The 26,312-nt window shown below is 43.5% G+C and overlaps 1 protein-coding gene across 4 annotated transcripts in view; it reads right to left on the bottom strand.

Moving 5' to 3' along the window:
- The window catches only part of Tnrc6a (trinucleotide repeat containing adaptor 6A), an 89,396-nt gene extending 68,971 nt beyond the window's left edge, over window positions 1-20,425 (bottom strand). For 2 of the 4 annotated variants that reach the window (XM_048331977.1, XM_048331981.1), the window contains exons 1-2: window positions 20,233-20,402; window positions 19,878-19,925 (exon numbers count right to left, since the gene is read on the bottom strand). Coding sequence is in view for 2 of the 4 variants with exons in the window: in XM_048331975.1 (XP_048187932.1) it covers window positions 19,878-19,925; window positions 20,238-20,242 (53 nt within the window). In the remaining 2 variants the exon portion in view is untranslated. Of the gene's footprint in view, window positions 1-19,877; window positions 19,926-20,232 lie in introns of all 4 variants that reach the window. The other 2 variants (XM_048331975.1, XM_048331974.1) reach the window with 2 other exon arrangements.
- Window positions 20,426-26,312: the final 5,887 nt, after the last annotated feature.

Raw genomic sequence — 26,312 nt, 5'->3', positions numbered from 1 at the left:
GTTCTGGCAGAAATAAAATTTAAGAAAACTCATATTGTGAGTGGGAATAAAAACTATTAAGACCTTTTGGCCAAGGGTTATGGTACATGTCTGTAAGTCCCAACACTCCAGCAGTGCCTGAGCAAGACCTTGTCTTAGAAACATAACAGACACTAAAACAAGAACAATCTCTTGGAAGATGTGATCAATTCTGGTTTCAGTGAATCACATTATTCATATTCTACGCAGCCACCCCATCTGTAAAGATGTATTTTATGGCAATAAAGCACTGGTATGTGGCTGTCCTGGTTCACAAGGATAAGCAGAGAATGTCCAATAGTAAAGAAATGGCTTTGATACAGCATAACCTCCTGAAAAGGAGCTATCTCTTTACTAATATGAAGGAATGTTCCTAACACTTCTAAATGAAAAGACCAAGTGGTAGACATATAGACAGTGCTATAAACTTTGTCTTTCTTTTTCCCGTTATGTGCTTTTTTGTGTTGTTATTGTAAAGGTGATGAACAAAGGAGTTACAGTTACATAGCAATAAGTACATTTCTTTTTTAATGTCACCTCTTCCCTTGTTTCCTCCCAGTTTTTCCTTCCCAAGGCCCATCCCCACCAAGTTGAACAGCTCATTTTCAACAGTGTCTAGTGAGTATCATGTCTGCATTTGCTCACTGTTTGTCCCACCATTTCTATGCTGCCCCTTACCTACTCCCTTAGAGGTTCTTCAAATCACTAAACAAAGAGCTTACCTATGACCCATCAACACCATTCCTGGGCATTTATCCACTAGACCACAGGCAAGGCCACACTAAAGCTACCATCACAACAATGTTCTTTGCAGCATTCTTTACCATAGCCAAGATATGGAATCAACCCAGATGCCTCTCAACAGACAAATGGATCAAGAAAATGTGCTACATATACATAATGGAATTCTATGCTCCCATCAGAAAGAATGATATTGTGCCATTTGTAAGGAAATGGAGAGACTTGGAAAAAACTGTAGTAAGCGAAGTAAGCCAGACCCTAAGAAACATAGGCTGCACCATTTCTCTCATTTGTTATAACTAGAATGTGCCTATAAATCTACAAGCAAACACACAGGATGGTAAAAGACAAAATATGGACATAATAAATAATACAGGACCCTATACATTCACACAGTAAGACCAAGGAAGATATTCTTAGGCATAGCTCGCAAAGGCTCAATAGCTATGTGCATATGATCATATAAAATGATGTTTGTTGAAATGAATTCCAAGAAATGGTAACAAGAGGTTTTTGTTATTTTGCTAAATTTTGTTTTTTATTTTTTTCTCCTTTGTCACCGGTTTTGTTTTCTGTACCTTTGTATTGGATGTTATGTGCTCTCCCATCCCCAAATTTTAATATATCTGCATACATCAGTATAAAGACATGGAAAATATCTTCCTGAACTAGAAACAGAAAAAGCACTAACCTAGAAATTTTTTTCTTCTGTTGGTTGTGGGGCTTGAACTCTGGACCTAGGTGCTGTCCTTCAATTCTTCAGCTCAAGGCTAGCACTCTACCACTTGAGCCACTTCTGGTTTTCTGGTTGCTAACTGGAAATTAGTCTCATAGACTTTCCTGTTCAGGCTGGCTTTGAACCATGATCCTCAGATCTCAGCCTCCTGAGTAGCTAGGATATTATAGGTTATGAGCCACCAGTGTCAAGCTTGCTTTTTTTTTTTCATGTGATTTTTTGTCGTTGTTGCTTTATTAGTTTCGTTCAGATGGGAATGGCAGGGGGGGAATCTAGCTAATATAAATTCTTTGGAGCCAAGAAAGCTTTATTCCATATACACACAGATTTGTACTTAATCGCTGTTTTCAATAGAGCACCCCTACTCACTGTTCTTCCTCAAAGATGGGCAGAAAAGTCCATGAGACTCTCATCTCTTTCTATAATTAACCATACAAAAACCACAGGGGAGGGCTAGGAATATGGCCTAATGGCAAGAGTGCTTGCCTCCCATACATGAAGCCCTAGGTTCGATTCCTCAGCACCACATATAAAAGGCCACATAGAAAAGGCCAGAAGTGGTCCTGTGGCTCAAGTTGGCAGGGCACTAGCCTTGAGCAAAAAGAAGCTAGGAACAGTGCTCAGGCCCTGAGTTCAAGCTCCAAGACTGGCCAAAAAAAAAAAAAAACAACAACAACCAAAAAAACCGCAGGGGAAGCTGTGGCTCAAAGTGGTAGACTGCTCTAGCCTTGAGCAAAAAAGCTTGGGGACAGTGCCCAGGCCCTGAGTTCAAGCCCTACAACCAACAACAACAAATACATTTCTAGCCAGGTGCCAGTGGTTCACACCTGTAATACTAGCTACTCAGGAGGCTGCTGAGATCTGAAGATCATGGGTCAAAGCCAGTACAGGCAGAAAAGTCCATGAGACTTTTTTTTTCCTTGGTGCTGGTCCTGGGGCTTGAGCTCAGAGACTGGGTACTATCCCAGCACTTCTTTTGCTCAGGCTAGAATTCTACTACTTGATCCATAGCTCCACTTGTCTTTTTTTGTGTAATTAATTAGAGATAAGAAGAGTCTCACAGATGTTTCTGCCCAGGCTGGCTTCCAATGGCCATCCTCAGATCTCAGCCTCCAGAGTAGCTAGGATTACAGGCATGAGCCACCAGTGTCCTGTGCCAGGAGACCCTCACCTCCAATAAATTACCAAAAGACTGAAGTGGAACTGTGTCTCAATTGGTAAAGCACTAGCTTTGAGTAAAAAGCTCAGGGACAGCACCTGGCCCAAGTTCAAGCCCTAGGACCAGTACCCCAAAAAAGTACATTTCTGATCTGAGGCACTATAAAACTAACTCTCTTAATCTGTCCTTTAAAAAAAAAAAAATTTCCCCTGAAGACTATTTTGGTCAGTCATGGAGCTTGAACTCTGGACCAGAGCTCTTCAAACTCACGGCTAGTGGTCTACCACTTTGAGCCATGGCACCACTTCCCGCTAAAGACTTAAAACCCTACCAAAGGCATTGTTGTCCACTGCTATTAGAACTGTAGACTAATAAGCACTAGGCCCTCCGGTAAGAAGTTTGAAAGTATCTATTCAGAGTAAATTTCTAAATTCCCTCTCTTACAATCCATCAATTCCAATCTAGGCCTCAACGAGGAATGACATAAAAGGTGAATACTGTAGAATCAATAGGAAATGGTTAAATCATTACATAATCATAGCATTAATTTACAAGGGGCTGGGGATAGACTTCTGTGATGTACAGAGAAGAGTTAGTAAAACAGAACAAAAGTCTAAGAATATAGACCTTAGAAAAGACTACAAAGGCAGCCAGCCCTTGGCTGGTATCAGGGAAGTTAGATTTCAAGAGATTTTATGCCAATCCCTAACTAGTAGGTGCACACATCTAAAGTGAACAAGCAGCATGGTTTTATGCTGAACACCTGCTCTCTTTCCCAGACCTTTTACAGGAAAGACCCCCTACTCCCCAGAAGCTTCCAGTGAACTTCCAATGAGTCCTTCTTTAAACATTTTGCATGTGCTGTTACAATTTGAGGCAGGTAAATAAAGCATGTTCCTTGTGACTGCAGAAGAGAGAACTCTGAGAAGCTTGTATCTAGTTTCTCTGGGATTTTAACCTATGGGCCTTTATCCTCTGCTGATTTTATTTGGTATCCATTCACTAAATCACATCCAAGAACACTGCTACATGCTGAATCCTGTAAGTCTTCCTAATGTACTCTAAAACCTGATCAGTCTGGATTTCTGCAGACAGGGAAGAAGGGAAAAGGGATGGGCACTGGTCAGTATGAGCTATCAGGGACTTGTACTGACTGGAAGAGAAGTGTTGGGTAGTAAGCTGACTACAGAGAAGACAAATGCAATAATCCAAGAGTGTTATAAGGTCCAGAACCATGTGGTGGCAGTGAAAAATAAACACAGAGCATAAACTCAAGATAATCATAGCAAATTAGAATAGCTGGTGGTATTCTTAGAAATTATTAAAAAGGGATGTGTGAATGACTGAATTGTAAAACAAAAATGTAGTGGCTCTGATGTTAGACTAACTATGTCAAGGAAATAGATGATTCTACTTGCTTTAGGAAAGAGAAAACAGGAAGAACTTCCCTGTGGGTCCAGCTAGCCCACCACTCACAACTCACCTAAAGTAGGTTATCTTCACACAGAAGCCACCTACATGCTAGGAACCTGCTATAAAATACCTAGCAAATCTGCGAATAAGCCTTTGCTTTGCTTTTTTGCTTTATAGATCCCACCTGCCCCTGTCTTCCCAATCTTCCTGTTTCCCAGTCTTCCTGTTTCCCTTCTTTTGGCTGTATCCTTTCTTCTACTTTGTGTACTCACCGAAAACAGTACTATACAATAGGAACTCACTAGTAACTTTCAAGACTACCTATCACCAAAGAGTACACCAGAAACCCAGTCAGAGAGAAGATAGGTGAAAGGAGTAAGGTCAGAAAACTGAAGTCAAATAACATGAAGTTTTGTATTACATTTTTAATAGAGAAGAGGGCCGGGAATGTGGCTTACTGGTAGAGTGCTTACCTAGCATGCATGAAGCCCTGGGTTTGATTCCTCAGTACCACATACACAGGAGAAAAAAACAAACAAACAAAAACAAAAAAAAAACAAAAACCAGAAGTGATGCTGTGACTCAAATGGTAGAGTGCTAGCCTTGAGCAAAAGAAGTTCAGGGCCAGTGTCGAGGCCCTAAGCTCAATCAAGCTCCAGAACTGGTTAAAGAAACAAAAATAAGGGGCCAGGAATATGGCCTAGTGGTAGAGTGCTTGCCTTGTATACATGAAGCCCTGGGTTCAATTCCTCATCACCACATATATAGAAAAGGCCAGAAGTGGCACTGTGGCTCAAGTAAAGTGCTAGCCTGGAGCAAAAAGAAGACAAGGACAGTGCTCAGGCCCGGAGTTGAAGCCCCCGGACTGGCAAAAAAAATAAAAAAATAAAATAAAAAAATAATAATATAAAATAGAAAAAACTAGCCATTATCTGGAAGCAGAAAGAGGTGAAGAAATAAAGGTAGCAAAGAAGGCAATAATGGGTGGGGGAACATGCTAAAGGGTATGAGCAATCACAAGTAGTTTACATATCTATAAATCCAGATTAGTTAACTAATCAAATGGAATACTATACAGCTGAAAGACAGTATCTTGACATGAAAGAACTGAGAAAGCAAGAATTATGGGAAATAAAATAACAATTGTGCCTGTGCTTTTTATGTTAAAGGCAAAGAGAAACATGGCATATGCACAGATCCTTATATAATAAGAAATTCTAGGGCTGGGGATATGGCCTAGGGGATTGCCACTAGGCAAGAGAGCTTGCCTAGTATACATGAGGCCCTGGGTTCGATTCCCCAGCACCACATATACAAAAAAAGGCCAGAAGGGGCGCTGTGGCTCAAGTGGCAGAGTGCTAGCCTTGAGCAAAAGGAGGCCAGGGACAGTGCTCAGGCCCTGAGTTCAAGGCCCAGGACTGGCCAAAAAAAAAAAAAGAAATTCTAGAAGTGCTAACCACACAAACAAAACACAGAGCTGAGATAAGAGCAATGAAGCCTATTTGTAAAAAGCTTAACTTTAGACACAAGCAGAGAGAAGGGAGAAGGGATAGTGAACAGTTGGCATATCTTCCTCTTAAGAATGACAGGAGGGCTTGGAATGTGGCTTAGTGGTAGAGTGTTTGCTTAATATGCATGAAGCCCTGGGTTCGATTCCTCAGTACCACATAAATAGAAATAGCTGGAAGTGGCACTGTGGCATGAGTAGTAGAGTGCCAGCCTTGAGCAAAAGAGACTCAGGGACAGTGCCCAGGCCCTGAGTTCAAGCCCCAGGACTGGCAAAATGACAGGAGCCGAGCATCAGTGGCTCATGTCTATAATTCTAGCCACTTGGGAGGCTGTGATCGAGGATCACTGTTCAAAGCCAGCCAGAGCACGAAAGTCTGAGATGTTTATCTCCAATGAACCACCAGAAAGCTGGAAGCAGAGCTGTGGTTCAAAGTGACAAAGCATTAGCCTTGAACAAAAAAAGCTCCGGAACCCACTCAGGCCCTGAGTTCAAGCCTCCTTTCTCTCTCTCTTTCTCTCTCTCTCTCTCTCTCTCTCTCTCTCTCTCTCTCTCTCTCACACACACACACACACACACACACACACACACACACACACGAATGACAGAGATACCAGGTGCTGATGGCTCTTGCCTGTAATCCTAACTCAGAAAATTAAGATCTGAGGATCCTGGTTCAAAGCCAGCCTGGGCTGTAAAGTCCGTGAGACTTTTTATTGGTAGTGGTAATGGATCTGGAGATAAGAGTTTCACAGACTTTCCTGCCCAGGCTGGCATTGAACTTCGACCCTCAGATCTCAGCCTCCTGAGGAGCTAGAATTATAGGTGGGAGCCACCAGTGCCTGGCTCCATGAGATTCTTACCTCAAATTAACCGCCAGAAAATTGGAAGTGCAACTGTGGCTCACAAAGTGGTAGAGCCCTAGCCTTGAGCACAAAAGCTTTAACACCCTGAGTTCAAGCCCCACAACCACAAAAAAAAAAAGGGGGGGTGGGCAGGGAATAGAGCCAGGCTCACTGTTGCAATCCCAGCTACAATGAGAACCAGAGCATTACAGTTCAAGACCAACCTGGGGCAAAAAGGGTGAGACTGTATATGGAAAGTAATAATAAAGTGCATGCAAGCGGGAGAGTGTTTGCCAGGTAAGGCCCTAAATTCAAGTCCTTTGTACCAGAAAAAAACTGAGACACTGCCCCCTGAACACAGACAACCAATTGTGAAAACAAAATGGACCCTGGATGCTTGATTGAATCTCTGACCAGGAAACTTTTTTTCATCTCATTTTTCTGTACAGAATATTATGGCTGGCCCTGGTATCTCACATCTGCAATTCCAGCTATTTAGGAGACTGAAATCTGAGGATCAAAGTTTGAAGCAAGGGCTGGGGATATGGCCTAGTGGCAAGAGTGCCTGCCTCGGATACACGAGGCCCTAGGTTCGATTCCCCAGCACCACATATACGGAAAACGGCCAGAAGCGGCGCTGTGGCTCAAGTGGCAGAGTGCTAGCCTTGAGCGGGAAGAAGCCAGGGACAGTGCTCAGGCCCTGAGTCCAAGGCCCAGGACTGGCACAAAAAAAAAAAAAAAAAAAGTTTGAAGCAAGCCCCAAAGCAGGACAGTGCGTGAGACTCTTATTTCCAATAAAGTACCAAAAAAATGGGAAGCAGAAATGTGGCTCAAGTGGTAGAGCACTAGCCTTGAGCAAAAAAAGCAGCTCAGGGACAGCGCTCAGGCCCAGAGTTCAAGCTCCAGGACTGGCAAAAAAGAAAAAGAAAAAAGAAAAGCCACTGGTAGCTCATGCCTATATTTGCAGCTACTCAGGAACGTAAGATCTAAGGATCATGGTTCAAAGAAAAGAAAAGAAAAGAAAAGAAAAAGAATATTTATTATGAGACCATGACAAATGTCAATAGTCTGTTGATAATTTTTAACTTATCTTTGGTTTTGGGCAATACATGAGTTTTTAGGGGTAAAAAGACATAATGACTTCAAACTACTCTCAAGTGGTAGGAACAGTATGAATCTAATAAGGGGGAACAGGAATAATAAAGCAAACATGAAGGGTAAACTCATGAATGAGTTGAGGGATCTTCAGCTACTTAGGAATTTCAGCTACTTCAGGAACTCTTCCAGCACTGCTCTATGCCTAGTTCAGCTTGAGGATAGTCAGATTAGAAGTTGAGCAGGGGCTGGGGATATAGCCTAGTGGCAAGAGTGCCTGCCTGCCTCGGATACACAAGGCCCTAGGTTCGATTCCCCAGCACCACATATACAGAAAATGGCCTGAAGCGGCGCTGTGGCTCAAGTGGCAGAGTGCTAGCCTTGAGCGGGAAGAAGCCAGGGACAGTGCTCAGGCCCTGAGTCCAAGGCCCAGGACTGGCCAAAAAAAAAAAAAGAAGTTGAGCAGACCACACTCCACCACAGGACAGAAGCCTTCCACACTTTATACAGTGTCTGACAATTATCTATTTTGGAGCCATAACCCTGAAGCATAGAACTGGTATTCTCATTTGATATTTACATAGCCTGAGGACCAAAAGCTCTAAGCAACCTTTCAAAGGTCCATCTAATAAATCCCATTCCTCTTTTTTGCCAGTCCTGGAACTTGAACTCAGGGCTTGGGCACTGTCCCTGAGCTTCTTCTATGCAAGGCTAGTGCTCTACCACTTGAGCCACAGCACCACTTCTGGCCTTTTCTGAGGAGTTTATTGGAGATGAGAGTCTCATGGACTGTCCTGCCCAGGCTGGCTTCAAGCCACAACCCTCAGATCTCAGCCTCCTGAGTAGCTAGGATTGCAGGTGTGAGCCACCAGCACCCACGCTTCCATTCCTCTTCTGAGACTTAGCTCACTGACTAGTTCCTGCAGATTTCTTTCCAACCCCCACAAATTCACCCTTGACCTCTAATTAAACAATATTCATGTTCTAATTATTCTACATGTTAATCTCACCCTTCAGTAATTAGGAGGACTAATTACTGGTGTGGGGACACACATCGGTTCTACTTGGATTATACTCCTTGGCACAGAACACTCTCTAGTCAGATGTCAATCCTCGCTTTCTTACCTTTACTAACATCCAAACTCACCCTTATTCCTGCCTTCATTCTAGTTCTCAAAGGACCAGCTCAATTCTGTGTATATGGCAAGTATACTAACTGTAAACTACATGAGACCATGGGCAAACCCAATAAGCAATGCATAGTGAGGATATAAAGGCTAAAACTAAAGGCAGACAGTAGCAAATGAAATTGAATATTATAAAATCAGTTACTACAGCATAATGTAGAATGAGGCAGATGCCAAGCTAACAGCTTAAGCCCAGATTGCAAACAAGACCAAATCAGATAAGGTACCAAAAGCAGACAAAAATATCATTAAGAGGAAGCTATAAAGTAATAACCCTGAAATATGCAAATGTAAATATCCTCAAAAAGAATCTGACACAGCCTTGACTGGAAAGTCTGTAAGACTCTTATCTCCAATAGATTACTCAGATAAAGCTGGAAGTAGAGCTGTGGCTCAAGTGGTAGAGCACTAGCCTTGAGCACACAGAGGCTCAGGGACAGACCTCAGGCCCTGAGTTCAAGCCCTAGGACCAGCAAAAAAAAAAAAAAAAAAAAAAAAGTCTGATAAATGTAATCCAGTAATATAAAAAAGAGCTATATAAGTGAAATTAACTTCAAGAATGCAAAGTTAGTTTTACATATGGAAGTTGATGCAATATAACATGCTTATTGAGTAAAGAACAAAAACATGACAATTTCAATATACGCAGAAAAATCAGTTGACAAAATCCAAGCAGACTAATCCAACCAAACATAGAGGAATTTCCTTAAATTGACTAAAGGCATCTACTAAGAGCCCACAACTCAATGCCATTGTAAAAGATGGAATCCTTTTTCTTGAAGTTGTAATGTTCAATCTTGCTACATCTCATTCAATATTGTGCTAGAACTTTTAAGAAATTAAAAAGGGAAGGGAGGGGAAGAAAGAGGAGGAAAAACTGAGGGAGCTCAGCAAATACCACAGGACAGGAAAGGGGCCTGTAAACCCTATTCACAGATAATAGACTGATGTTACACAGCTCAGAAGCAAGAGTGCATGCAATCTTGGTGCCCAGGGCTCAATCTCTAGTTCTACTTAACTGATTATTAGATCAAGGAAATAATTCCATTTATGACAGCATCAAAAAAATTTAAACTTAGGAATAAATCTCACAAAAGCAAAAATTATACGCTAAAACCCACATTACAGCTTTTAAAAAACTTATAGACCTTGGGCTGAGAATGTGACTTAGTGGTAGAGTGCTTGACTTAACATGCATGAAGCCCTGGGTTGGATTCCTCAGTACCATATAAACAGAAAACCCCAGAAGTGGGGCTGTGGCTCAAGTGGTAGAGCACTAGCCTTGCGCAGAGAGGCTCAGAGACAGAGCCCAGGACCAGCCAAAAAAACACAAAAAACCTTAAGACCTTAATAAGTGGGAAAAGATTCTATGTTATGGGGAGGAGAGAGGGGGTGGGAGGAAGTGGGGGGGCAATGAGGGACGGAGAAACAAGTTGGATAAGAAATGTAGGCACTGGGCTGGGATGTAGCTCAGTGGCAAAGCGCTTGCCTAGCAAGTGCAATGTCCTGGGTTCAATCCCCAGTACCAAAAAAAAAAAAAAAAAAAAAGAAATGTAGGCACTGCCTCAGGTATGAAACTGTAACCCCACCCCCCACCCCACCCCATACATCACTTTAACAATAAAGAAATGAAAGAAAAAAAAAAAAGGACTCTGTTATGAACTGGAAGACTTAGTATTAAGAGAACAATACTGTCAAAATGGATACATAGAATCAACACAGCTTCTATCAAAATCCCATGGAAACTGACAAGTAAACCAGACACAGCTCCTCAGGCCCTATAATCCTCACTATTCAGAAGTCCATGAGATTCTTAATCTCCAATTAACTACCAAGAGGCCAGAAGTGGGGCGGGAGTAGGGAGGGGAAGCGGAGCAAGGAGTGGGCCAGTCCCTAAGGGACAGGGCACAGGCCAAGTGTAAGCCCCAGTACTAGCACAAGCACGCACGCACATACACTCACACACAAAAAACTTACCCAAAAATGTATACAGAAATGAAAGCAGGGGCTGGGAATATGGCCTAGTGGTACAGTGTTTGCCTTGCATACACAAAGCCCTGGGTTCTATTCCTCAGCACCACATACATAGAAAAGGCCAGAAGTGGTGCTGCAGATCAAGTGGTAGAGTGCTAGCCTTGAGCACAAAGAAGCCAGGGACAGTGCTCAGGCCCTGAGTTCAAGCCCCCAGGACTGGCCAAAAAAAAACAAACAGAAATGAAAGCAGAGTTGTGAGAGCAAAGTAAAAAACTCAATTCTTGATTTCTAAGCTGCTACACAGCTACAGTAATTGACACTGGATGAACAGGGAATCCATCCTTAAACAAGACTTGTTTTATGACCTTCAAGAAAGGTGGGCGTTAAGATCAACAATCCTTTCAATAGTGCTGAAACAATGAGACAGTCACAAAAAAAGAATGACACTGGATGATGGGCGCTGGGAAGGACAAAGGCTGAATTTGATCAAATTATATACTTAAATGTATGCATCTCCCAATGAAATTAACTCTGTACAATGTTATGTCAGTTATATTAGTATCTATTAATGGTACATTAACATATGCTGATAAAAATCCTAAACAAAGTAAATGAACAAAACAAATATCTAAATTTAAAACTATAAAACTGTTATAAGAAAGCAAGAGCCAGGTGCCAGTGGCTCATACCTAGTTACTTAGGAGGATGAGATCTGAGGACTGCCGTTCTAAGCCTAGTGAAAAGAGTGCTTGCCTCATATACATGAAGCCCTGGGTTCCATTCCTCAGCACCACATATATAGAAAAGGCCAGAAGGGTTGCTGTGGCTCAAGCTGGCAGAGTGCTAGCCTTGAACAAAAAGAAGCCAGGGACAGCGATCAGGCCTTGAGTTTAAGCCCCACAGCTGGCAAAAAAAATAAATAAATAAAATAAAAGCAATGAAACTATATTAGAAAGTGGGGAGTGGGGAGAAGCCTAAGGAGATATTGGAATACATGAAGATGTCACAACGAAATCCTCCTTTGTATAGCTAATGTCTGCTAAAAAAAAATTTTTTTTTTCCTTTCTTCAAGGCACACCACTAAGAAAGTGAAGACATTTGGGTAATAGTGACTCATGCCTGTAATCCTAATCCTAGCTACTCCAGCTGGGGATATGGCCTAGTGGCAAGAGTGCTTGCCTCATATTCATGAGGCCCTGGGTTCGATTCCCCAGCACCACATATACAGAAAATGGCCAGAAGTGGCGCTGTGGCTCAAGTGGCAGAGTGCTAGCCTTGAGCACAAAGAAGCCAGAGACGGTGCTCAGGCCCTGAGTCCAAGGCAAAAATCCAAGTCCAGATTTCCTAATCCTAGCTACTCAGAAGGCTGAGATCTGAAGATTATGGTTCAAAGCCAGCCCAGGCAAGAAAGTCCATGAGACTGTTATCTCCAATTAACCACCTAAAAAAGCCAGAAGTAGAGCTGCGGTAAGTGGTAGAACACTAGCCTTGAGCAAATAAAGCTCAAGGACAGTACCCAAGACCAAGCCCCAAGACCAGCACTAAAAAAAAAGAAAAAAGAAGGTGAAAAGAAGTCAGGTGCTGGGTTGCTAAGACCTGTAATCATAGACACTAAGGAGATTGAGATCTGAGGATTGCGGTTTCGAAGCCAGTCCAGCCAGGAAAGTTCATCAGAGACTTATCTACAGTTAAGAAGGTAGAGTGGCAACTCTAAATGAAAAATGAAGAGACAACAAGACCTAGGCCCAGAGTTCAGGCCCCAGGACCAGCACCAAAAAGAAAAGGGAGAAAAAAATACTTGTAAATCATGTCTAATAAAGGACATATCTAACTTTCTATTAAGAATTCTTAGAACTTATTTAAAAAAATACAATCCAATCTGGAAATCGGGAAATGATATAAATAGGCACCTCTCCAAATTAGATATACAAGTAGCCATTAAGGACATGAAAAGATGCTCTACATAACTAACTTAGCACAGAACAATAGTTTGGGCTTTAATCTAGTTAATGGGGAACCAGCAGGGGATTCTCAGAAATAAGTCCATGGGCTCACAATTGTGGCTTAGCTGAAGACCCACAGGCAGCAGTGTAGGGAACACCTTTAATGGTCCTTCTTTTAATATTTTCATGTATATGCATCATATTGCTTAGGGATTCACAAACAGAATGCAGTTCTCCAACATCCTTTGTATAATCGGTTAACTAAGTGAAATAATGCTTAAAATCAGCACACACTTAAGCACCACACAGCACCATCTCGTGCTTGCTCATACGTGTGTTTTACGAGGACATTTCAAAAAAACAGCAGAGAAGAGAAACTGAAGTCAACAAGGCACAGATGCCCTAAGTATAAATATATTCAATATCACTGCAGCAAACTGCTCAATAAATGCTTGCTGGCTGAAACCCACCAGGAAAAGCAGCAAAACAAGTGAGCTGGTTAAGTCTTGTTTGTCATTATACCAAAGACAATCAATGGCTGTTTGCAGAAAATAGCCTGTAAGGTTCAAAGTGTAACACTTCTCCGCCAGGTTTCAATCTGCTTTGAGCATTCCACTGGAGATGGGAAGTCAGCCGAGTCATGGTCACATAATGCACTAGGGTCAGAAAAATGCATGATGCTCTTCCCTGGTTACAAGGGTGCAAATGTTAGGATTTCAGCTTCATAGCCAACTCAAACAATACGGCATGCAAATTGCATTTAAAATAAGACATACTAAATGGGAAATTGAAACTATATATGTGAATATATATATATATATATGCTCATGTTTTTGTTTTTTCAAGATTCAGATGCACTATGCCTTAGTGGACTACTTTCTTTAGTATTTCAGTTCCATTCTTTTAATCTTTCCTCTGTAATGCAGTACTTCTTAAATCTTTGAAAAGTAATGACACTTGGAAATCTGACAAACACTAATATATACGTGTGTGTATGTATGTATGTATATATATACATGTTTGTTTTTTCTTTTTCAAACACATGTTCAACTTTTTTAACAACTTCCTATCAACTGTGTCTCACTGTGGACCTGCACCCTCTTTCTATGGACAACCACACTAACTTAAATGAACTTTTAGTAATACTTATTACAAACCCCACTCCAGTGCTTTTTGTTCTGTTAAAAAAAAAAAAAAAAAGCTCAACCTGAATCTAATTGCACAGGTTTTCTTAGATTTTAAGTGAGAATTGTCCTAAGTTATACTGAACAGAATACATTGATACCATTCTAGTCTTTCCAGTCATGGAAAATATTTTGAGTCTGAGGTAGTCATAAAACAGAATTGTAAAGGACTTTAATTCAAATTTATACTTTCAGACATATTTCATATGTCAAAATTCAAGGGACTGGGCTGGGGATATGGCCTAATGGCAAGAGTGCTTGCCTCGTATACATGAAGCCCTGGGTTCGATTCCCCAGCACCACATATACAGAAAATGGCCAGCCAGAAGTGGCGCTGTGGCTCAAATGGCAGAGTGCTAGCCTTGAGCTAAAAGAAGCCAGGGACAGTGCTGAGGCCCTTAGTCCAAGGCCCCGGATGCCAAAAAAAAAAAAAATTCAAGGGACTGAAAATTATTTTCTTTTTATGATGCTTATATTTCAGTTTTCCACAGAGGATTATCACATATGTTTAAACTTGGATTCATTTATTCTATCAATTCTGTCATTTATTCTAGCAATTGACTTAGCCACATCGTTACCAAATTAAGCTGAAAAGAAACATACCAATTTGAACCTGTTAGCCTGCAAACCATATCAGAGCAAAGCAAGAAAACAGCTCTAAGAAAATCAGATGATTGGGCTGGGGATATGGCCTAGTGGCAAGAGTGCCTGCCTCATATACATGAGGCCCTGGGTTTGAGTCCCCAGCACCACATATACAGAAAATGGCCAGAAGTGGCGCTGTGGCTCAAGTGGCAGAGTGCTAGCCTTGAGCAAAAAGAAGCCAGGGACAGTGCTCAGGCCCTGAGTCCAAGCCCCAGGACTGGCCAAAAAAAAGAAAAAAGAAAATCAGATGATTTTCTCCCAAAATAAAGATGGATGAATTACAAGAACAAGACCTACCTTAGCTGGAGAGAACTAAGGCTCTAGTTTAATCCTGTTGTAGTCTCTTCTGATGTAGCACCTGTCCCAGGCTAATAACTATATTGCACACAGCACCTTTAGCAATGTCTGTGGTACAATGGCATTTTGAGCTGGTTTGCAGAGGAAAAAGCTCAGGATAATGGAGAGCATATTAACTTCTATTGTAGATAACAAAGCCTACATTACAGGAAGTTCGTCACTAGAGTGGGCATAAACTATATTGTCACATTTTCAAAAGAAAAGAGAAACCGAAGTTATATTTTATCTATTGTGAAATTAAAATGAAACGCCGCACAGTGAGAACAATACTAGTATCAGAGCCAAAGGCTTGCATGAACCCCAGCCTTGTTACTTGCAGGACACTGTAACCTTAAGTAACTTACAAGATCTCAACTTTAACTCTCAACCTCAACTTTCTCCCTGGAAAAATGAAGGAGCCAGAACACTGACCTATCTCTAGCGAAGGTCATGGGGCCAGATCTGAAAAGATCATGGGCCAGATCTAAATATTCAGTGGCGCTATGACTTTCATCTCCAAAATTACTTTTAAAAACTTAGACCAGAGGAGTTGTACTAGTGATATTTATTTTTTAAAACAACTGGAAAACATATCCTTGTCTTCTCCCAGACAAACTACTGCTTCTGCTCTGACCTTACTGTGTACAGGGTCTGGGGAAGGGCCCTCCAATCTAAGATGAAGACACCCCAACCCCACCCCAAGTATTTTGATTCTCTCATGACTCAGCTGTCAAACCCCAGGTTATACTGCATGCAGTCCTTTTTTTCCCAGGCTTGGGGCTTGAGCTTCAGGGCCTGAGCACTGTCCCTGGCTTCTTTTTGCTCAAGGCTAGCAATCTACCACTTGAGCCACAGCGCCACTTCTGGCTTTTTCTGTTTATGTGTTACTGAGGAATCAAACCCAGGGCTTCATGCATGCTAGGCAAGCACTCTACCACTAGGCCACATGCCCAGCCCCTGCAAGTAGTCTTCTACCACAATTTTAACTCACGTCTCCAACTCTTGCCTAAAACACTAGCTATCTTCTGTAAATAAACTTCTTCACTAGTCCCAGAATACAAGAGTTTCTTTCTTTTTTCTTTTTTTGCTCAAGGCTAGCAGTTTACCACTTGAAACACAGCGCCACTTCTGGCTTTCTTTTTTTCTGTATATGTGGTGCTGAGGAATCAAACCCAGGGCTTCATGTATACAAGGTGAGCACTTTACCACTAGGCCATATTCCCAGCCCAAAATGAGTACTCTCTGCCACAGTCAAAATTGATTTCATTCTTCCAAGTTCTGCTCCAATCTGCCATCATCTAGATGTGATAGCTCCCTCTTCTGAATGGGCATGGTACTGAAGATTCTAACAGCCAACATTGAGTTCGAAAGGCTATTTTACCTAAAGGAAAAAAGCTAAATCTTTTTAACTAGAACTGGTACCCGGAATTGTGTCTTAAGGACTCACTGCTTGGCACAGGAGAATGGTGGCCTGTCTCTGATATGCAAGAGACCAAATCCTCCAAAGTGAAAAGCCATACACAGGGTTTGAGTTTACATGGTACTGATGTTTAAATGTATCCAACATTTAAGTTTAGGGCTTTTCATGTTAGAAATCCAGAGAAAGCGCCTGCCGCCAATGGCTCACACCTATAAAATCCTGGCTGACACAGATCAAAGCCAGCCCAGGCAGGAAAGTCTAGGAGACTCTTATCTCCAGTTAACCACCAAAAAGCTGAAGGGGAGCTATGGATCAAGTGGTAAAACACAAACTCAGGGAGAGTGTCCACACCCTGAGTTCAAATCCCAGGACAAAGATCTTAAAAACAGTTTCATTTTTGTTCAAGGTTCCATCCCAAAGTCCTCTTTCAGATCTGGACATGGCCTTTGTTGTACAAACACCACAGGTTGCACTACTGGCAAAGGCTGAACATCCTATGATGCACAGAACAGTCCTCACAAAAATTATCTGGTCCTAAATGTCAACTGGGTCCAGCATGAGAAACCCTGACCAAAACATCCTGCATGCACCTGTGGATTCTGCCTCCTACAGGAAATTGTTAAGTTCTTCAAAGTAAAGAACCATGCTTTTAACAAAAGACAATTTAAACAGAGTTCCATGCCTAAAAGCTCCCCCAATCACCAGCAGTTTGGCCTCCTACAAGGTACTTAACCTCTTTATACCTCAAATTCTTTACTTGTAAAACAGGGACACTAGCTAGCACCTACCTCACAAGACCTTTCAAAGATCACATGAATCCAAACAAAGTCTTTTGACCAGTGTGCCAAAGTGTTTAACAAATTCAGCATTTAACTTACATTCTTCCCTTCCTTCTTACCTAGCCCTAGCCCAGTGTTTGAAAACTGAAGAGTTCAATAAAGGAGTAGGTGAGCACAGAGCCTTAAGTTCAGCAAGGAGCAATGAAGGATAAACACAGGTATGGTCTGGTTGGGGAGGGGAGGAAGCTCTTGCCCATCTGATCCCCTCTCCTCTACCTTTACAGTGCTCCTCTCTTACTGGACACACTGCATTAAAATCCGTTTGCTGGGGGCTGGGGATATAGCCTAGTGGCAAGAGTGCCTGCCTCGTATACACGAGGCCCTAGGTTCGATTCCCCAGCACCACATATACAGAAAACGGCCAGAAGCGGCGCTGTGGCTCAAGTGGCAGAGTGCTAGCCTTGAGCGGGAAGAAGCCAGGGACAGTGCTCAGGCCCTGAGTCCAAGGCCCAGGCCTGGCCAAAAAAAAAAAAATCCGTTTGCTGGGCTGGGAATATGGACTAGTGGCAAGAGTGCTTGCATCATATACATGAAGCCCTGAGTTTGATTCCTCAGCACCACGTATATAGAAAAGGCCAGATGTGGCATTGTGGCTCAAGTGGCAGAGTGCTAGCCTTGAGCAAAAAAAGAAACCAGGGACAGTGCTCAGGCCCTGATTTCAAGCCCCAGGACTGGCAAAAAACAAAACAAAACAAAAATCCATTTGCTGTTTATGACATCTTCTGGCCAAGTGAAGACCCTTAATAAGTATCACTGGAATGGCCCTGCCCTCTGACCCTTCTTGTCCCTACATGGTCTACCTTGTATTGCCATCACTTTCATACTTTTCCTAGCAGATGCACAGGTCCTCTATAGGCACACAGAGGATTCATTTGACTCGTTTTTATAAAAGTCAAGGAGACCACTAGGCACCAGTGGCTCACAGCTGTAATCCTCAGGAGGCTGAGATCTGAGGATCACAGTTCAAAGCGAGCCTGGGCAGAAAAGTCCCTGTGAGACTCTTATCTCCAATCAATACATCAAAAAACAGGAAGTGGTGCTGTGGCTTTGAGCACAGAGGCTCAGGGACGGTGCCCAGGCCCTGAGTTCAAGCCCCAGAACCCACAGAAAAAAAAAAAAAGAGAGAGAGAGAGAGAGAGAGAAGAGAAACAGCCTAGGAGACCAACAGACCTTGGCCTCTGCCAGGTCCAGGTCTCATTTTATAGGTCGGAGTGGCTAAGTGACACGCCAAGAGTCAAGGTCATATTTTAAGCAGCAGAGCTAGGATTCAAACTCTGATACATAGTCAATACAGAGACTTGAAATTCTGCTCCATCGTAATAATATGAATTTATACCTGTGGCACAACAACGTTTAAGTCGTAGGATACTTTAATAGAACTATGTCCACGTACGGTTCTGGTTCAAGAAAAAAACTGCATGAGAAACAAAAACAGCAAGCTTTTCCTGCTGCACAAAGTACACCTCAGTTAACCACAGTTTTCATTCCATCTTATTACTTAAGAGTTCTGCCAACAGAACTTGAGAGCCCATGAAGTTATTCAGCCAACGATAGACTCAATTTCCTTTATGTGATCCCACAATCATTTTGAGACACAGAAGAATCTTATTGGGTAAACTCATGTTGCTTATCCTTTGGCTGAAGGAACAAATTGTTTACCCATCACCTACGCATATTTACTATTTATAAAACTCAAGAGCCAGAAACTTCGGAACAATTCTATATGGTGAAAAACATTCAGATAATTTTAATTGTTGCATGTTTATAATAACCACCCCAACACAAGTCAAAACTTTAAATAGTCAAGAGTAGATGACATTAAGATCTAAGACAAGGTGACATTCTGTTTTACCCCATCTGAGTGAAAGTAGTTAAATACTGGCTTAATCTCCACCAAGTCTTTCCAGTGTCCCAGTATGTTGCAAAAGAGAAAGGTAAGTAAATTTAGAAGACTGGGGAAACAGAAAGTGAATTCCAAAATGAGTTAAATAACACAGCACTTAAGCCATTACAGCTCAACAAAGGAAACATTATTGTAAATGCATCATTCAAGAAAACAACAAATATCAACAAAAAGCCCACTTCCCTGGGGCACAAAGATTTAATGTTTTTTTTTTTTAAAGTGCAAAAGCCAAGAGTGCCCAACAGGAGAGGTAAGTATTTACTGGGAACAGCTTGATTATTTTATCAGCTGATAAAAAAGAGCACACACTGAACAGAGAGGCAAGAAATGTAGTTTCAAAGCAAAACAAAACAGCGGCTTATTCTTGGTAAAGTTCAAGGGCAAAACTGTCTCTAATGCAACCGAATCCAGTAGGCCTACACAATGAGGAGGGGTGGGGGTTGCGAACACATAGTATCTTTTTATAAACGCAACAATTTGAGCTACAAAGTAATAACGGGGAAGCCAAAACAGTTTGACAGCCCGCCATAAGGGCCTGTCTCAATCATGAGTCACACAATGCCTGCAAACCATTTACAATAGTAATTAATGCACCAGTCCCCTAATTAAATCCTAAAAGGGTGAGAATGCTTTAACTAAGTTTACAAGAATTGCTTTTTTGCTTTTTTTTTAATAAAGAAAAAAGAGCACACACACATAATTACGCATCCTACCCCCCCTTCCCTTGCAAACCTTCCAATGCAATATTCCCCGGGGCCGTTTCTCCCGAAAGCCTGCGTGTGAATATTAACAAATGACACAGGGACAACTTCTAGATCCAGAAAGGGGGTGAACGGGGGTGGGAAAAGCACCCACGATTATAAACTGGGGAGGGGGGAGGGGAAAGGTAAAGAGACTGGAAAAATAAATATATGAAAGCTCGCCTATCTTACCTGCTAAGATTTCTTTCTACGTCTTTGGTAGCTTTAGCTTCCAATTCTCTGCAACAGAAGACCAAAAAATAAAAAAGTGGGGGGGGGGGGGGATGCGCGTGAACACCGAGCCCGCGCGGCGGGTGGGGGAGGGGAGGCCGCGCACAGCTGCGGGGTCGCGGCGGCCCCCACTGCGGTCCGGAGACGCGGGTGGGGTGCAAACCCGAGCCCGGCGTCCGCAGCCGCGCGTGCCCGCGCCCTCCCACCCAGGCCCCGGGGACGCCGCCGCCGCCGCCACCCGCACCGGCGGCCCTGCGGCAGCGCCCGAGGCTCCTCCCCGGCCCCCCCGCCCGCCCGCCCGCTCCGCTCCGCTCACCTCACCTCATGTGTGTAAAGTGCACGAGCGAATGGGGCGCGGTGAGGGAGGCCCGCGAGCCTCAAGCCCTCCGCAGCGCCGCGGGAAGAGGCCCGAGCCGCTGCACCAGCGCCATTTTCTACACCGACCCCTCTTGCCGCTGCCGCCGCCGCCGCCGCCGCCGCGCCGCCGCCGCCACAGCCGCTGCCGCCGCCGCAGGCCCCACACCGGAAGTGAATGCCCCGCTCCGAACTACTTCCGGGGGCACCGCGGCCCAGCGCTCCATTTCCACACCGCCCCCCCCCCAAGATGGAGGCCCTAGCAACTAGACCCACAGACCAGCCAAGCGCTTGGCAACCACCCGGGCTCCGGCGTGCCGCGGCTGGCAGGGCCTCGGGAGGGGAGGGTCCTGGTGACTCCGAGGATGCCCCCCGAGGGACACGGGTGCCCCGGAAGCCCGGCGGCCCCCCGCGTCCTGCCCTTCTCGCCCCGGCGGGCTCGGGGCTGACGGGGATGGGGGGTGGGGGGTTGGGGGGTCCTGCCCCTCCCCCTCCCGGCTCCCTTCCCCTGCCTGGCCTCTTCCTCCTTCCCTCCCCCTCCTTTTCTGCCACACAAGTTTCCTTCCCCGCCGCCAGCCCCCTCCCCCGTCGAGAACACGCCGAGAAAAAAAAAAAGAAAACCTCCAAACCGCGAATTCCACCCCAGCGGCGGGCGTGGCGGGCGCGGCCTCGGAACGCCGCCCCGTCCCGGGGCTGGTGACCTTGGGCTGGAGTATCTGGCCTCCCGCGTCGCTTTTCAGGCCGAGAAAGCGGGTCCCAGCCCGGGGCCCGCGGCGCACCCCTGTAATCCTAGTTTACCACTCTGGACCCCAGGGCCGCGGTTCGAAGCCAACCCGCTCAGCAAAGGCCGGGAGACGCTTACCTCCAGTGAAGCAACAAAAAGCCGGGAGTGGGGCCCTGGCCCAAGTGGTGGAGGACTAGCCTTACACAAGAAAGCTCAGGGACAGGCACCCCGAGCTCAGGCCCCCCCCCCCGAGACCGACACACACACACACACACACACACACACACACACACACAGCAGATGGAAGGCAAGCCACGAGGTTTGAAAAGGATTTTGATCCGCCGAATTGTTGGGCTGCTTTGACTCAGCAATTGCACGTGCATTTCTGCTCAGGAAATACACGTGGGTGTCTATAACGTATTTCACCACCAAAGAGCCCAGTCCGCGCATTGAAAATGATTTCAGGGGCTGGGGATATGGCCTAGTGGCACGAGTGCTTGCCTCGTATACATGAGGCCCTGGGTTCGATTCCTCAGCACCACATATACAGAAAATGGCCAGAAGTGGCGCTGTGGCTCAAGTGGCAGAGTGCTAGCCTTGAGCAAAAAAGAAGCCAGGGACAGTGCTCAGGCCCTGAGTTCACGGCCTAGGACTGGCCAAAAAAAAATGACAAAGAACATACAAACTTAAAAATAGCCAACATGTCCATCAGTAAGGAGATGGCATTAAAACAAACAAAAAATAAAAAAACAGAGCTACAGACTCCTTAATCCTAGCTACGCAGGAGCCTGAGATCAATAGGAGATCGAATCCAGCCAGGACAGGAAAGGCCTGGGACTCTTACCTGAAAAAAACATGTAGGCCCAAAGTGGTAGAATGCTACCCCTCAGCAAAAGAGTTCAAGACAGCCCTCAGGCCCTCAATCCAAGCCCACAAATGACCAAAAAAAAGTTACTAAAAGATAAATACAATACACTAGTTATAAAGCAACTTTCAGTCAGGGTGATGGAGGTACATGGTGTATATCTGCAGTTCTAGCTACTCAGGAGGCTGAAATTCTGAGGAATGTAGTTCCAAGCCAGCTGGAGCAGGGAAGTCTGTGCGACTCTTATCTCCAATTAACCACCAAAAAAGCCAGAATTGGAGCTGTGGCTCAAGTGGTACAACATTAGCCTTGAGTGAATAAGCTAAGGGACAGCACTCAGGCTGAGTTCAAACCCTAGTACAGACACACAAACAAGAGCAGCTTCCAGAATCGCCCATGCAATAAGAAACAAGTAGACACTGTAAGATACATGAGTGTGGATGAAATATATATATGTATGTGGAGAGAGCGTGCAAATGCATACCTACAAGTAATGTATCCATTCCATACAATGCTCTTGAAATTTAAAAATTCATTCTTTGCATTTTAAATTGTTTTACTTTATCACAAAGGGGTCTCCTAAATTCCCCCCACCCCCAGTAGCATTCAGGGCCTGGTACTCTTGTTCTGCTTTCACACGGCTAGTGATCTATCATCTGAGCCACACCTCTAGTCCAGCTTTTAGCTGGTTAATTGACTTAGAATCACCATGATTGTTTTACCCAGGCTGGAGGCTGGCTTAGCATTTGATTCAGAGCTCAGCCTCCTGAATAGCTAAAATCACAGGTATGAGCCACTCTGGCAGAACATTTCCACTCTGCCTAGCACATTTCTACTTGAAATGTAAAAATTCTGTTACAGCGTTTATGTGTGTGTGCCAGTAGTGAGACTTGAACTCAGAAACGTGGAACAATCCATTAGCTTTTCCCCTCAAAGCTGGTGTCCTACCACTTGAGCCACAGCTCCACTTTAAGCTGTTTGCTGGTTAATTTAAAATAAGACTCTTATCAGAATAGTGCTACAGTTTATTACATTGAAGGCAGCCTTATTTTGTGATACACTGTTTCATGTCATTCTTACTAATAAATTCTCTTCCTCAAACCTTTGCTAGAAGAATTTCCTGTTTGCACCAGGCCAATACCACTTAATTTAAAAACCCTTTCTTGTGCAAATTTTCACCAACTTGTGACCTGCTGCTTGCTTCCAGACTTCCTGTTTCTCAGTAATTGTTACTTCCACTGCCAGTGTGTGAGTTATTTCCCAGGTATTATCACCTTAAGCCTGCTGGCCATCTCAGTGGAGGATCTGTCCTTCATTGGAAGTTTTGATGTACTTGAGAACTTGTACTGATGTTGAAAACACCTGTTGTATTAAGCAGTTGATTTCATCATAGTGGTGATTATGTTTGTGTGAATATGTTCAATGATCATATTTGTTCTTTCAATGAGATACTGTTTTTTATCATATTTTATCTACTGTGGCCTAATTTTTGTTGGTTGTTTTTTTTTCTCCCTTTTATGTTCTAGGAATAGTTTTTAGTCCCAGTGATAGTGTCTCCTCTCTGTTGATTTTGTCCTGATTTAAGTGATTTAAGTTAGCAGCATTATTTAGGGTTTACCCTTCATAGCCCTGTGGTATCCTCCATGTAGTACCCCAGAACTGAATGGCCATGCTGCTTCCCCAGTTCTAAGATGATTTAGTAGGTGTCCTCCTAATGGCTCCATTGAGGCACTGTGGAGCCAGCCTAGGACTTGGTGGCTGGTGGAGTGCCATATGACATTTCTTCAGAAAAAAAAAACACAAAGTTTTATTGCCTTTAAAAAAAGTTTTGTAAATTCCTTAGAATTAGATTAGAAACATATAGCAGGATTTAGTACCAGTCTTTTGTGCTAATTTCACCATTTAAAGTTTTCTTGATAAGATCTGATTTACACAGACTATACATCGTGGTACACATTCAGTCAGTGGACACATTGATGCCTGTTGTCTACTATGATAGATGTTGAGTAATCAAACAATGCCTCCTAGCCCTCAGGCATATCTGAGTCCTGTGAGCATATACTTTGCACTCAGGACCTGTTGCCCAGTTTTTCTGGAAAGCTAAATCTTCTCATTCTACACTAGTACTTTGTATTCTAAGTATATTTGCAGATTATTTAATATCTAGTTGTATTTTTTACTTTAAATCATATGCAGTTTGTTTCATTTGTCTGCCTTATAAACATTGTCAGATTTTTCCTTTTGTTAAAATTATTTTAATTTACTTGGTTTGTGCCTTTGTTGGTTTCATCAAGACTAAGACTTTGAAGATGCAAAACATTCAGTCTAGTCTCTTGCTAGTTGAAACAAATAAAAGAAAGTATATCCCCCCCCCAAAAAAAATAAAATAAAATAAGACTCTTACTGGACTTTCCTACACAAGCTAGCTTTGAACTTTGATCCTCAGATGTCAGCCAGCACAGCATTTCTTTAGAAGTTTGTTGTTGTTTTTAAAAGAGTCTATATGTGTGATATAATATGTTTTCATGCCAGGTTTCTGAATAATTTTCCACAATAGCATAAGGCAATGAAAATAGCAATATTTATCAAGATTTGCACAGCTGTTAAAATCAGCTGATTTTTTTCTTCATTCTAGGGCCTGAATAACTCAACTGGGGTGATTTTGCAATGGGGGTGGGGATGGGGATATTTACCAATGTCTGATGTTTAGTTGACATACTGGGTGCCACTGGTATCTAATGTGTAGGGTTTAGGGATCCTGCTACATCCTCAAATGTGTAGGACAATGAGTGTTCCACAATGCAACTGTATCACCAAAATGCCAGTACCACCAAGGCTGAGGAACCCTGACAGTAATTCCCAGCAGGCCCCAGAGAAACTCTGATGTGAATTTCCCGAAGTTTTGTCCACAGTAGCTGGCTTACCTCCCCCACGCACACCTCTCCCCCTCCTGACTGCTTCCTGGCTAAAGTTCAGGGTTTACTGTATGAGATCATGTTAGGTGCTTTTTAATATTGTGGCATTTAAACTTGGTACACAAGAGTAGGTCACAGAAGAAAGATGGGAGTCAAGAGTAGGTCACAGAAGAAAGATGGGAGCCAGACACCAGTGGCTCAAGCCTGTAATTATGTACTCACACAGCTGGGATCTGAGGATCGAGGTTCGAAGCCAGCCAGAGCAGGGAAGTCTGTGAGGCTCTAATCTCCAATTAACCCTCCAAAAAGCCGGAAGTGGAGCTCTGGCTCAAGTGAGCACTAGCTTTGAGAGGAAAAGGCTTAAGGACAATGCCAAGCCTAGGCCCTGAGTTCAAGTACCAGTAAAAAAAAAAAAAAAAAGAGGAGGAAGGAAGAAGAAGTAGAGGAAGAAGAGGAAGAAGGCGGGGGGGGCGGGGGGCGGGGAGGTGAAAACCCAATGCCAAGTCCTTATTAAGTACCCATTATGTTATGATCTTATTCTTTCTCCTCCCACCAGTGGATGTTGGGTTTTGAACTCAGGGTTTACTTGCTAGGCAAGTGCTCTACCATTTGAGCCACACCTCCAGCCCCTTTTGCTCTGGTTATTTTTGAGACCTCAATTTTTGTCCAAACCAGCTAGGACCATGTGGAATGACAGATGTGTACTACTGTGTCTAGCTTTTTCTCTTGAGGTGGGAATCTCAAAAAAGAAACCATTTCTAGGGCTGGGATTTAGCTCAGTGGCAAAATGCTTGCCTAGCAAGTGCAACGTCCTGGATGCAATCCCCAGTACCAAAAAAGAAAAATATGAATACAGTTAAAAAAGTTTCTGGGGCTGGGAAGGTGGCTTAGTGGTAGAGTGCTTGCCTAGCATGCATGAACCCCTGGGTTCCATTCCTCAGTACTACATACACAGAAAAAGCCAGAAGTGGCACTATGGCTCAAGTGGTAAACTAGCCTTGAGCAAAAGAAGCTCAAGCCCTGAGTTTAAGCCCCAGGACTGGCAAAAAGAAAAAAAAAAGTTTCTGCCCAGGTTAACCTGAAACTACAGTCATTCTGATCTCACCTCCCAGGGAGCTGGAATTACAAGCATGAGCCACAGGCTCTCAGCATCCTTTCTTTATAGTAAGCTGAATATTTCCGTTCATCAGACAAACCCTAGCAACTTCTACTGAAAACTCAGCCACCAGGCGAAGTTCCAGATCCCCACTGCTACCTACTTTCTTTGATTTTCTCTCTAGCCTCTCAGAAAAGGGTTGTACATAGCTGCTTCTAGTTGCTCATGTCTTTTCTGAGACTACTTTAACTTGACATCCAGACTGTTCTTTTCAAGGTCACCAAGACCTTGAAACTGTCCAACTGAGTGGGAGCATTTCTGACCTCCTCTGGTCTTTCTCCTTAGCATTTGCCATGGATGGTCTCGCCCTCTTCAGAGGAGTCCAGAGTCTACTTTCAAATTCCTTCTTACAAGTAGAACCCTTCCTATTTTGGTACTTTTT

Source organism: Perognathus longimembris, chromosome 23, assembly GCF_023159225.1.
Source record: "Perognathus longimembris pacificus isolate PPM17 chromosome 23, ASM2315922v1, whole genome shotgun sequence".
Lineage (NCBI taxonomy): Eukaryota > Metazoa > Chordata > Mammalia > Rodentia > Heteromyidae > Perognathus > Perognathus longimembris.
This window is presented reverse-complemented; position numbering and strand designations above follow the sequence as displayed.